The 12,306-nt window shown below is 39.7% G+C and overlaps 1 protein-coding gene and 1 long non-coding RNA gene across 3 annotated transcripts; one reads left to right on the top strand and one right to left on the bottom strand.

Moving 5' to 3' along the window:
• Positions 1-916: 916 nt before the first annotated feature.
• LOC120443143 lies at positions 917-2,289 on the bottom strand. Its single transcript, XR_005615178.1, has 3 exons — positions 1,945-2,289; positions 1,613-1,721; positions 917-1,169 (listed from the first exon to the last, which is right to left on the bottom strand). It is a non-coding gene; the product is annotated as an uncharacterized LOC120443143 (long non-coding RNA).
• A 1,494-nt stretch (positions 2,290-3,783) lies between these two features.
• ewsr1b (EWS RNA-binding protein 1b) lies at positions 3,784-12,075 on the top strand. 2 transcript variants are annotated; one of them, XM_031755486.2, is made up of 15 exons: positions 3,784-3,927; positions 4,410-4,446; positions 4,753-4,804; positions 5,008-5,158; positions 5,305-5,500; positions 5,598-5,854; positions 5,973-6,129; positions 9,415-9,449; positions 10,030-10,059; positions 10,211-10,326; positions 10,423-10,552; positions 10,653-10,763; positions 10,956-11,082; positions 11,176-11,541; positions 11,683-12,075. In XM_031755486.2, exons 1-15 carry the CDS (start codon positions 3,786-3,788, stop codon positions 11,717-11,719), a joined length of 1,944 nt encoding a protein of 647 aa, XP_031611346.2. In that variant the 5' UTR covers positions 3,784-3,785; the 3' UTR covers positions 11,720-12,075. The 2 variants fall into 2 exon arrangements, with proteins under 2 accessions (XP_031611346.2, XP_031611345.2); XM_031755485.2 differs by having other exon boundaries at positions 9,412-9,449.
• Positions 12,076-12,306: the final 231 nt, after the last annotated feature.

The following is a 12,306-nucleotide window of genomic DNA, read 5'->3' as shown; positions in this document are numbered from 1 at the left end:
TTAGCCAAACTTCAGTAACCCTACAAACGTCACTGCTGTTTAGTTTTCTGTCTTCATTTATGTTGGAAGTGATAACAGAGCTGTACGTTTTAATTTGTTTCCAAAACCCCGCAGTCAGGACATGCTATGTTGTATTTAGATAGAAGCTAGCGAGCTAACTTCCTGCTAACTTCTAGCTCCGTTAAATGTCATAAATTCCGTTTTCATGGATGCCTGGATGTTAAACTCAGTTGTTACACCTGGTAGAGAAGAACGCTGATTATTTTATTAAAGATGAAAGACTTTAGACCAGGGGTGTCCAAACTTTTATCCCTGAGGGCCACATACATAAAAATATAGGAGGGGCTGGGCCACTTACTAGAAATTAGGTATATAACCTTAACTGTAGTGTATTAATGTTAGAAAAATCATTTAAAAGTGGTCAAATGTGTTATATTGTTGAATATAATTAAAGACAAAACTGCCTTCATCACAGCTTTCCATAAATGGATCTTTATTGATTTATTCAGAAAAAGCTTTGGTAGCTCATTCTCAGAACAGCAGCAGATTTCTTCTTGGACAGAAGATTTACAGTACAGAGGAAAAACAATAAAGGGGAAAATGGGACGGGTACATTTCAAGCTTATTATTTAAGTTCTTAGGCTTAGCAACACACCTATTAACGTTCGTTTGAAACGGTTATCAACATTAACAGACTGAACTGGACTTAATAACAGGAGTGCATATAATTTTAGTAAATTATTCTGGTGAGTATCAGCTGCGCTGGGTATGTAAATCGGGCCATCCAGCCGCGGTGCTCATCGTACGCCACTCGTGCCAGAAATCCGGACAAATGTCACTTGATCAAGGAGCAGATCTGCATCAGATGAGATCAGCTGACTTTGCGTGTGCGTGCGCTGTGCACAGCGGTGTGTACTCTGTGTGTTAACAAGAAAAACGCATATAAGAAAGTGGTGCGCAAAAGCAGGGTAGTGACAGAATTGATGCGCATTATTGATATTTGAAGCATGTGTACCTGCACATGCATGCATATTAACACGCGGGTACTGTGGAATGTAGTTTTTACTCACCTAAAGTGCTCGTGCTCTCGTCCACTCCCCGCAAAAAAAAAAAAAAATTAGCAGCTGTGCGGTGTCTGTGGCATCGGTGCTCTCATCGCATGCGATGGACTAAAAATCAAAAGCACAGCTTTATCAGACAGTTGCAGTTTAATGTTGGCTGACAGTCTTCAGTGCGTGGCACAACTGTATTTCTGGACATGCTGACGTTGTTGAAGTCCTGCACTTTTTCCGGGCACATTATTTCGGTGACTTTAACGAGGCAGCGTTTTATGAGGTCTCCATCTGAAAAAGGCTTACCATGTCTTGCGATGAGTTGGGCGACCTCATAACTGGCTATTGGAGCCTTTTAGCTACCCTTTGCTTTAATTTCTGCTCTCGATCAGCACCAGTGTAGGATGCATAGGCCTGATGTTTGGTTTCATAATGACGTCGTACATTATACTCTTTCATAACTGCCACAGTTTCAGTGCAGATCAAACAGACACACTTCCCCTTTAATTCTTTGAAAAAATATTCACTCTCCCACCGTGTCTGAAATTTTCTGCACTCACTTTGTAGCAGCCCTTGGCATCAAGAATGACAGAAGAGTCTCTAACGGGTGCAGCCATTTATTTCCTCACCACACACGCCTCATTCTCTGGACATTGAGCACCGTGAAAACTATAAAACAAGAAAAAATTGATACCCGTACAGTCCTTTTGAAGTATAACAATGAGCAATAACAACAATGAGCTCAAGTTAATTCAGGTAAGTTCAAACAAGTAATTCTGAGATATACAGTCACAGATTAAATAAAACAAAAAGGGGTTACTTCAAACAGCATCAAGGGGTTACACAGTTCGGTTAAATAAAATATAACAACAGATCACCTCTCATCACATACCTCAGTCCGCTTGCCAAGGGTGCAAACTCCGGTGAACACTTAAACACTTCGGCCCGTTTCTCATGGGATGCTGCTAGCTTGCATGACACACATGTCTAAGATGGACTTTGTACAACTTATTCCTGCCGCACGACAGACCTCTCATACACGTTACGGGGCATGCCTCTGAGCACATCTGTCCTTAGTGCGACTGCGCATACAGTTCCGACAACCCCCGCAAGGATGACTTATGGTACAGATCAGCGGTTCATTACACACTTTCTACTAGTGATGGCCCGCTTGAAGCTGACGCTCCGGAGCGTGTGTCGAAAAAAACAACACACTGGTTCAGAAGCACTGTGTCGAGGCTTGCTTCGTTTGGCAAAAGTCACGTGACCAGTGACGTCCGAAGCTTTATTACGCACGCAACTGCTTCGGTATCTGATTCAAATGGAACGAAGTGAATCATTCACGGGATTTGTGGAGTGTCTTGATGGTGACAGATAGCGAACCACTGATCATTCTACTGAGAGATTTGGTTCTGTTGTGTGGGAGTATTTTGAGTTGATTCTGGTCAATCGGGTGGGTTTTCCAGCTTTGTGTTCTGGCTGTTTGCTTTTGTTTTGTGCGTCTTTATTTTATCTGAAAACGGGAAAAACTTAAAATGTAAAAAATCTGCTTTTCATAATATAAATATCAGTAAATAACTTCCATTTGACTCGTAACATTTAATGTTATAAAAAGATATATTTTATTTAAAAAAATAATCTTACAATGTTAGTCTACAAAATGTGCAGCAATTTAATTTATTTATTCTCTTTAGCCGATAGTTTGTGGAGCCATAACTGCATCTCTACCAGTTTTTCTGCACTCTAGCCTCTTCTGTGCCATGTGAAGGGATTTTCCTTAAGGCAGGAGAAATTATCTCCACGAAAAGGAACAGATTCGGCCATCGCACAGTGGAACTAATTTTCTTCTTAAATAAAAATGAAAAAGGGTTTCCTTAAATGCATCATGTTATTAATTTGCAAGTTCATAAGCATTTTCCCTTTCCATTTCACAATCAATTCTACCCCAGGTCAAAAATATGTATAGGAAAATTTCCTAATATAATATTATTTATAAATATACCCGTCTAGAGATTAAATGCATAAGTACATGGAGGCAGGACCTCACAGCAGAAGCATACTGCATAATGTGCATTATTATATGTATGTTATATGTAACGTGGTATTTTTCAATTATTGTATTTACCAACATCAAGAAGTCACAAGCAAAGAAAGACCAAACCATGGTGCATGTTCACACAAGGAAAGTTTACTGGTCAAAATTATTTATTAAACAAATAAACTACATTTTTTAACACCAAAAAATACACGTTCAAAGCAACACAACAGCAGCCCAATATGAGACAGAGTTCCACTCTGTATAGTGGGCTATCATTATGAAGCAGTTGGTTTTATTTTGTGGATTCAAGCTGCTCTTCATATTTTTGGCCACCAGATGTCACCAGAGAGGACTGTGTTGAAAAGCTTCGAGTAATGAACCGTTTTTCAATACAAGCTTCAGTGCTTCAGAAAGCTTCATTTGGCCATCACTACTTTCTACCTTTTGCTTCTGCCATGTTTGGTAACTTGGGGTAAATTTCTTCTGTGATTGTCCTTTTTGGTAGACCAACTGCCTTGATCAACAGTAGCTCCCCCTGGTGTTAAAACTAAGAAGTGCAATACACTCAAGCAAAAGTTGAAGTGCGGGCCATTTTCTATTCTATTTATAAAATTACTTGAGGGCCAATTAAAAATGGACCGCGGGCCAACTCGGACTTTGGACACCCCTGATCTAATCTGATTTGTAAACCTGTAATGCTTTCGCTACAACAGCCCCCAAACAGTATCGCGTTATGTCGCGAGATTTCGCGGTTGCCGCGAAGAGAGTTGCACTTCTGCGGTAGCATTCTTCGTCCATTCGTCTCTTATAGGCACACTAAAATGGCGTCTGCTTCGGGTGAGTAAAAAAAAATGCGACAATTACTGACTTTTAAAGTAAATTTTGTTATTTATTGAAACATTAATTTGCATGAATGTATCCTAATTGTGAGTATGTTTGCATAGTTCGTCTTTTTTAGCCACTTTTCTTTATTGAATAACATGAACCCAGTTCCCTCCGCGTCCGAGGCCTAGACAAGTTAGCACGTCGAGTCTTTGTGGTATTTACTCCGGATATGTTTTTTCATTTGCGCACACTGGGTTTTTCCGCATATTACCGATTTAAAATGAATCCTGTTTAACGGGTGCGTCGATGTCTGACTGGTTTCGTTAGCTGTGAGGTAGTGTTTAGGTTTAGTGAATGGCTCAGTTGGCTCAGTTGTCTCGGTTTTGAATGGCGACATAAGAACGGGCCTGTAACGTGCGGCTCGCGCGCTGAGATCTGAGACTCTATTGTTTTTTGTTTTATTTTTTTAAATTAACCTTTTTCCCCATTTACAGATTACAGCTCCTACAACCAGACCGGGGCTCAACAGGGGTAAGATTTTTCAGTTACCTTTATTAAAATGGCTTAGAGATTTTTAACCATCCAATATGACCTAATTCTTTCGAAGAAAGGAAACAAAGCGGAGATTAGGGTGGATGCAAATGTAAACCTGTATAATTTTTTTTAAAAATCGATATCCAAACATGGATTACTTTTGGTGTTTTTGTGACCTTCTTTAGATCGTAGTAAACATCTTTTAGATAAAGACCATTTTTAAACAGTGCACAGCATGATATGTTTTTTCAGGCAGTACCCGGATTTCTGGTGATCCTAAAATTTTGATGCATATGTTTACAGGTATGCTTCCTATGCTGCCCAGCCCTCACAGAATTATGGACAATCTGCTCAGGTACCATTATTGATTTAATTGTGCAGATTTGATCAAAGCATGCCTTGTGCTTAAAACATTTAATAATTGTGGGGAAAACCTGGGATGGTTATTTGTTTACTGCTGGCAGTCATAGGTTGTTTGTGCTTTAAGCAAATGGAGCTTTTAAATAATGCTTAGTTGAGGTTTATTTTGCCTAATGGCTACTGTATTTGCTCTTTCAGCAAAGCTATGGCCAGCAGAATTATGGCTCATATACCCAACCTGCTGCAGCAGCTGCTGATAGCAGTTACAGTCAGACAACACCTGCAGCTGGAGGCTACCCCCAGCAGCAGCAACAGTATGGATCTGGATCATATGGCCAACCAGCATCAGGTCAGTTTTTGTTTTTTTTAAATTATTCTGTTGTTAAACAGTCAAATTACAATGTGGCAAAGCTTGTATTGATTCCTGAAAAATTAACAGGAATGAATATCAAATTTCTTTTTTTCCCTTTGTGATATGTGATGTCTTTTGTACAGCTGGCTACCCTGCTGCCCAGTCTGCTACTCACAGCTATTCACAGTCAACCCAGGGTTACGGAGCCAGTGGTTATGACAGTACTCCTGCTGCTGCTGCTCCAGCTGCCTCCCAGTCTTATGGCTCTCAGCCAGGATACACGGCTCAGTCTGCCTACCCTGGTTATGGCCAACAGGCTGCTCCCACTGCCCCTCAGAGGTATGGACATCTCATCTGACAACAACAAAACATGGGAATTCCAGAAGAACATGCTTATCGGATTACTTACATTCTGTCTTTGCTTTGTCTCCATCAGTTACAATGCTAACAGCCAGCCAGCTACTTACAGCCAGAACAGCTACTCCCAGCCAGCAGCATATGGTCAACAACCTGGTTACCAAGGCCAGCAGGCAGGCTACAACCAGCAGCAGGGATACCAACAGCAGACCCAGCCACAGCAACAAGCTCCTCCTGCTTACCCTCCTCAGGCCGGTGGATCATACGGGCAGCCTCCAGCCAACCAGTACAACCAGCAAGGTGGACCACCCAGTTACAACCAGTCCAGCCATTACAGTAAGCTTTGCTTTCCTCCTGCCTAAACAGCTGTTCTCTCAGCTAAACACATGTGTTCAATTCCACTGTGATCATTCTGTGACGACTGCATGTTTTGATGTTGTTGTTCCTCTTGTAGACAGTTACAGGCAGGATGGGCAGGGTGGAGGTTCTGGTTATCCAGGCTCTGAGCCTACGCGGTACCCTGGAGTAGGGGAGAGCAGGGGCCCTGGAAGGGACTTTGACCGAGGTGGAATGATGCATCGTGGGCGTGGAGGCATGGGGCGCGGCATGGGGTAAGTGTCTTTCTTAAGCACTTAATCTCACATTTATTCAGTCTCTGCAGGTGCCGTTGCCATTTGAGGCAGAGCTGAGACAAACCCTGCTGTAACATCAGAATACAGTAAAACATAACGGCAGTCTTGTAAGGGGAATTTATTAGTATTTGATACTGATTCATCAGCAATCAGCTCTAATGAATTGCATGTATCTAGTATAATACATGCAGTGGCATATGTTGTATATGCCAGCAATAAGAATGAGTTTTGTCTCAACCCTGCCTCTCTCTTGGCCAAAGGTAAGAAGAAGGAAAAAAAGTGCAGATTTTGATCACAGACCTGTGCATAAAATTTAGGTTGGACAGCTTATATCCTAGACCATGATTTGATTACTGGGCAGTATCAACAGTATAGGATAGAAAAACGTAGTTTCAGATTTCAACGTTTGTCAGGGAACATGGTACAATCTGTAAGAATATCTACATAAATACATACAGAATTCTAACCCTACTTTCTTTAGTTTCCCACCAGTTCAGTTTCTCAGCATGCTGAATTATTCTCTATAGGGTAACTAACTGGAATAATACAGTTAGATGCTGGAGATGCTGGAGTCTAGTCCTGTAAGGTCATATATCACGACAGGTATTTTAAGAAATGTATAAATGGACGCTGGGCTCATGTAGCACATTAAGTTCCATTTCACATGCCCGTTTGTGTTTTACTAGAGTGCAGTATTTGGGTCAGTACATTTTCTTGATAAGTTTTATTTATTAATCATTTTTTGGCAATTCATTGGTGGTTTTTCAGAGTCTCATAGGTTTCTAAAGAGCTACCGGTGACAATATGTATTTGTCCCTATTTCAGTGGGTTGAGAAAATGCCAAAAAAGGCGGGAAATGGCACTTTAAGTTAATCTAGATGTGTAAATGGTTGTTTAAAAAAAACCCCTAAAAAGTAAATGACATCAATTACAAGAAGACACAGTAATTAACCATCTATTTCAAGAATTTTTGTCATTTGCCACGCTGACATTATTCCTAAAAGTAGTTTCTCATTTGGTGTCATCTCTTGGACCAAAATAAGTTTTGTTGTTTGTGTTTTTTTCTTTTAACCAAAAAAAAAAAAAAAAATCTTTCAAGGGTTACTTTTATGTTCAGTTTTTTTTTTCTCCTTTTTTTTAACTAACCATTCAAGCAAAAAAAAAAAAAAAGTAAGAAATGTAAGCCTACATTAACAGCAAAGCGCACAGAGGGAGTTTTAATAAATTTCAAAATCCTGGTTAATTTTCTGATACACGTGGTTATTTTCCAGCCATATATTGGCTGTTTTTTTTTTTTTTTTTTGGTGTCTTTGACAGCTGGAGGAAAGAAAAATGTAGGTATAGTGGTTTTTTTGACATTGACGGCATGGGAAAACAGGGCTTATTGAAGGTATACACAGACCCATCTGTTCTCAAAAATATATAAAGATTTCTCATGGGGTGGTTAGTGCAGATGCATTCAGTCCAAAGTGGATTTTTGTTTTGTCATTAGTCAAAACTCAAAACAGCTTTTGGGTGCGCTATACTTGTTTTAAGGGTCTTGTGAAAATGTATTTCTCATGATAAGGTAATTGGAACGCATCCTGGACACTTTTTTTCCCTCCCCCTCTCTCTCTGGTACTTCCATTTAATAGACAAGAAAATTGTCTTGCTACAGATTGATCATTGGAACAGGTTGTCAATTGTGCAGATGTGATTTCTACCAAATTAAAACGGTTACAGAGACATATTTCAGGTGTTTGAAGTTCATCAGAGGTTGTGCCGCCATGTTGTGCTGCACATTTGCTTTGGTTTAGAACGGCTGTTTAAAGGTTTAAAAAGACTATTCAAAATTCATACTTGCGTTATCAAGTTTTACATCAGCAGCCATTAATGTGAATATTGGTGACATGACAGGGGTTTTTTTTCGGGGGGGGGGGGTTCCTTCTGTTGGGAAAGACTCCTGCCCAAAGCTTGAATGAGCAGTTTTGTGGCAGAAATGCACGGGCATCATCGGGTGTTCATTTCAGGTGTCCATTTTAAGGTGTGTTTAGTATTTTTCATGGTTATCTTTCAGTGGCAAAAGTTTTTTGTTTTTGTGTTTTCTTTCTTTCTTTTTTTTTCCTTTCCTTTTTAAGAAAGAGGGTTCTGCATGACATCTCTGGTTTTTGGTGGCGCAAATGCACACACAGAGACACTGAAATATTTCAGCAAATCTCATACAAGGCCACACTTTGAAGTGTAATATAAACAAAATAGTTCTCAGTTAGAAAGCATAAATAAAATTACATCATTGTATTTCAGGTGCAGTGTAGCATGTTTCTATCATTAAATTTCAAGATTAGCTTAGGTTTAGCTTTGCACAGGTATATTTATATATTCTGGGGGGAGGTGGGGGGCACGTTATGTCATTCTGAAATGTTTTGAATTGTTTTTGTGGTTTGGAATACAACTGTTTGATCACTTTCTTTTGAGCACTTTTTAACATGCTTTGTCACATTTATACCGTACAGGTAACAGTGAGAGCCATTTAAAACCATCTTTTCTCTAAAAAGTATCTGTACTCAGTACAGAGCCGCCAGCTTAAGCAGCAGAAGGAGCTTTAACAAAGATTCAAGGTCTGCCATTTTTCAAGAACTGAGGATGGTGGTTTTTATGAGCATGATGGGTTCTTTAAGCGACCAAGTCTTTGTTTTTAATTTCCCTTGGTAAACTCTGTTTAAGAAGAAGAAAAAAAAGTTTTGGTGTTTTGTTTGGAAACATGTATACTTGTATTTGTTTTTATTACCTGGTGAATGTAATCGCCAGGCCTTCTTGTGAAATTTCAGATGCATTGTCTTATTTTACATCTGTGTAATATCTGCTTGTGCTGTAATTTTCCTTAGAAGTAATGTTAGTGCGGCCATAGTTTGTTTTTGGGTAAAACTGTATTCCATCAATGCATCTGAAATCTTTTCTGTGTACAAATGTTTGGGCTTTGTCACAATTTAAATACCAGTAAAAAATGTTAGTTATTATTATATTTTTTTTTTCATATGTATCCACTACTAAAAAATGTTTCTGAAGTTGTTTTTAGCTAACTAAGGAATGGCACATAATTCCTAAACTAATCCCCTCAGTTATATTATGTATTTCTGATTATGGGGAATTTAATTATGTGAAAGTTGCTGTCCGGCTAGTTAGAATGTTTTGATTACTCCCTCAATCAAGCCACTTTGCTCGAGCCATGGAAGTGGCTGTAAAAGGGAAATCGCCTTCATATCTCCATTTATTCCCCCATAGCAGCGCTGGAGACAGAGGTGGCTTCAGTAAGCCTGGTGGTAAGTTAACGAGTATTACACTGGTTAGTCCTTTCAAAGACTTAAACTTTTTTGAGCAAATATGCCTCGAGTATTGATGTGACATACTTTGTGGTCGTCAAAATTTATTTACACAAACACATCTGAAAATATTGGAAATTATTTTTTTTTTCCCAATGCCTGAGACCATTTTCTCTGGGGTACTGTATAATTCAGTCACTGCTTATGGTTTGACACTGAGTTTTCAAAAGGTTAATCACAAATTTCAACTCGAATGCGTTTTGTTACTGCTTTAAGAAATCTCAGCAGAATTCCTGGGTTTTTTTTGAGGATTTGCTACTGGTCTAAGAGGCTTTTCAAATGACACACAAATATTTGCCAAAGGGTCAAAGGTGTCCTATTTTCAATTCAATATATCACTTGTGGGAATTGCGTGTACCTTAAGGTGCTATTTTCAACTTTTCCCAATATGGCTGATGCGTCTATAAGGGAGTGTCTGGATTATGTTTTGTAGTACTCTTTAGGTGGAGTTTACTAAGCAAGTGTTCGCAACACTGACTTGTCTCAATCTGTTTCTTTCCCCCTGACTGATGGACCACAGGACCTATGGGCGACAACGAGCGTGAGATGGGTGAGTCACTAAACTCTTGTGAAGTTTCTTGATATTGGTGTTTCATAAACTCTGTACAGCTTTTTTTAAAATCATTATTGTTATTATTATTATTTTTAATAACTGTTTAAAAAAACAAAACAAAAACATGTTGTAAATGGGTTTCTCGTAGGACGCCCAGAAGAGCAGGATGACTCGGAGAACAGCACAATTTATATCACAGGATTGACTGAGAAGGCTAACCTGGAGGAAATGGCTGAATTCTTCAAACACGTCGGTCCGATTAGGGTAAGAACACTTTATTCTAAATGTAGTTGCAAACACACCTAATTAACAATAAAGTAAATGTTTTTTTTCCTTCCCCTCTTCTTTCTACACATCAAGATTAACCGCAGACTTGGCCAGCCTGCGATTAACATATACACAGACAAGGACTCTGGAAAGCCAAAGGGGGATGCCACTCTGTCCTATGAGGAGCCAGTTTGTGCCAAAGCAGCTGTGGAGCATTTTGATGGTACAGTTCATCAACATCAAGTCTTTATTATTATTAGTAGTAGTAGTAGTAGTAGTAGTAATATTATTAGTAAACAATTTCTTCTTTCTTTAAATATTAGGAAAAGAGTTCCAAGGCAGAAGACTTAAGGTGTCCATGGCACGCCGAAAACCCATGATGGGTGGAATGAGAGGTGGTATGCCTATGCGAGATGGCATGATGGGACGTGGAGGTAAATTTTGGTAGTGTTGGACTGTATTTCATGCTGTTATTGCTGTACTTGTGTAAATCTTAATTGACAGTAGTTTCAGTTTAGATAAACTCACAGAGGGGCCCTGTAGCGTGTTTTATGTGAACTGCATGCTAAAATAGCCCGAGTCCAGCTTCATGATTTAAAGGTGCTGTGATTTCCTTATAATATCAGGTATGATGGGCCGTGGCGGAGACCGTGGTGGTTTTGTCCCACGAGGTGGTCCACGCGGTATGGGCAGAGGTGGACCGACAGGAGGCAACATGCAGCAGAGAGCCGGCGACTGGGAGTGTCCTAATCCGTATGTATTTTTTTCATTGTGTACAGTCTTGGTTTTTTGATACACTCTGTTGGTTTGTCAGAACTTTTTAATTTATGTTATCCGTGCTTCCAGGGGTTGTGGCAATCAGAATTTTGCCTGGAGAATGGAGTGTAACCAATGCAAAGCTCCCAAACCAGAAGGGTTGGGTGGTGGCCCTCCATTTCCCCATGGAGGTGACCGTGGCAGAGGTGGAATGGGAATGCGTGGTGGCAGAGGTATGGACCGTGGCGGTCCAGCAGGAGCCGGAGGGCCCGGTGGACCCGGCGGCCCTGGAGGTTTCCGTGGAGGCTGGGGAGGTGACCGAGGTGGATTCAGAGGACGTGGTGGAATGGACAGGGGAGGGTTCCGTGGGGCCGGCCGTGGAGGACCACCGATGGACCGAATGGGTGGCAGAGGTGGAAGAGGAATGGGACCACCAGGGGGCAAGATGGATATGAGGTAGGATTTAGACTATGTGAAATGTGAACTTAAGTAGCAGTCTTAGTACTCTAAGTAGTTTTATGACTACCTTCTAATGCTGAATTTGGACATGGAACTGAAACTGAAGTGTTTGGTGTCCTTTCTTGGTTTTGTTTGTAGGGACCATCGTCAGGAGCGCAGAGACAGACCTTACTGAAGGAGAAGCTCTTGATCGTTCCTTTTGTGGAATTTGATTTTTAGAAGAATTTTTTTTAATTTATGATTCCGTATTTTGATGGTTATAGAACTGCTCTCACGCAACCTGTGCAGTTACATTCATATCGTTTCCATTTTTTTTTTCTCTTCATTAGTTTACCCATGTATATGCTAAATCTTGTATTGTGCATGTTTTGTTTTTCCTGTTATTTTTTTTCTTTTTCTTTTTTTTAAAAGATGCAGATTAGGTTTGACTTTGTATTGTAAAATCCAGTATTTTTCATTCATTAACAAACTGTCCTTTCCCATAACTATTGTATGTTGATAAATGTGGGAAATAAAATTTTACTTAATTAATGTTGAGTTTTTTGCTTTTACTCAACCATACAAATTTTAAGCACATAAGTAATTTAATATAATAATAAAGGGACCTCTGTACACATTCACACTACTTACATAAAATAACATCTCTGAACTGTACATTCTCAGAATTGTTAAACCAAAGATTTTGGCACTTCAGTGTTTCTTTGAGGCTCTTTCTACTTAAGATGTGTTTAGTATGTTTGAGGAAACACGGATGTTAATCAA

The sequence above is a fragment of the Oreochromis aureus genome, linkage group 12, assembly GCF_013358895.1.
Source record: "Oreochromis aureus strain Israel breed Guangdong linkage group 12, ZZ_aureus, whole genome shotgun sequence".
NCBI classification, from domain to species: Eukaryota; Metazoa; Chordata; class Actinopteri; order Cichliformes; family Cichlidae; genus Oreochromis; species Oreochromis aureus.
Note: the sequence above shows the minus strand (reverse complement) of the source record. Positions and strands in the feature narration are given on the sequence as shown.

Coding starts and splice junctions, on each gene's coding strand:
- ewsr1b (XM_031755485.2), top strand. CDS start 3,786: ATGCTTTCGCTACAACAGCCCCCAAACAGTATCGCGTTATGTCGCGAG. Junction 5,501..5,597: donor GCTCCCACTGCCCCTCAGAG/GTATGGACATCT, acceptor TGTCTCCATCAG/TTACAATGCTAACAGCCAGC. Junction 10,553..10,652: donor AGCTGTGGAGCATTTTGATG/GTACAGTTCATC, acceptor TTTAAATATTAG/GAAAAGAGTTCCAAGGCAGA.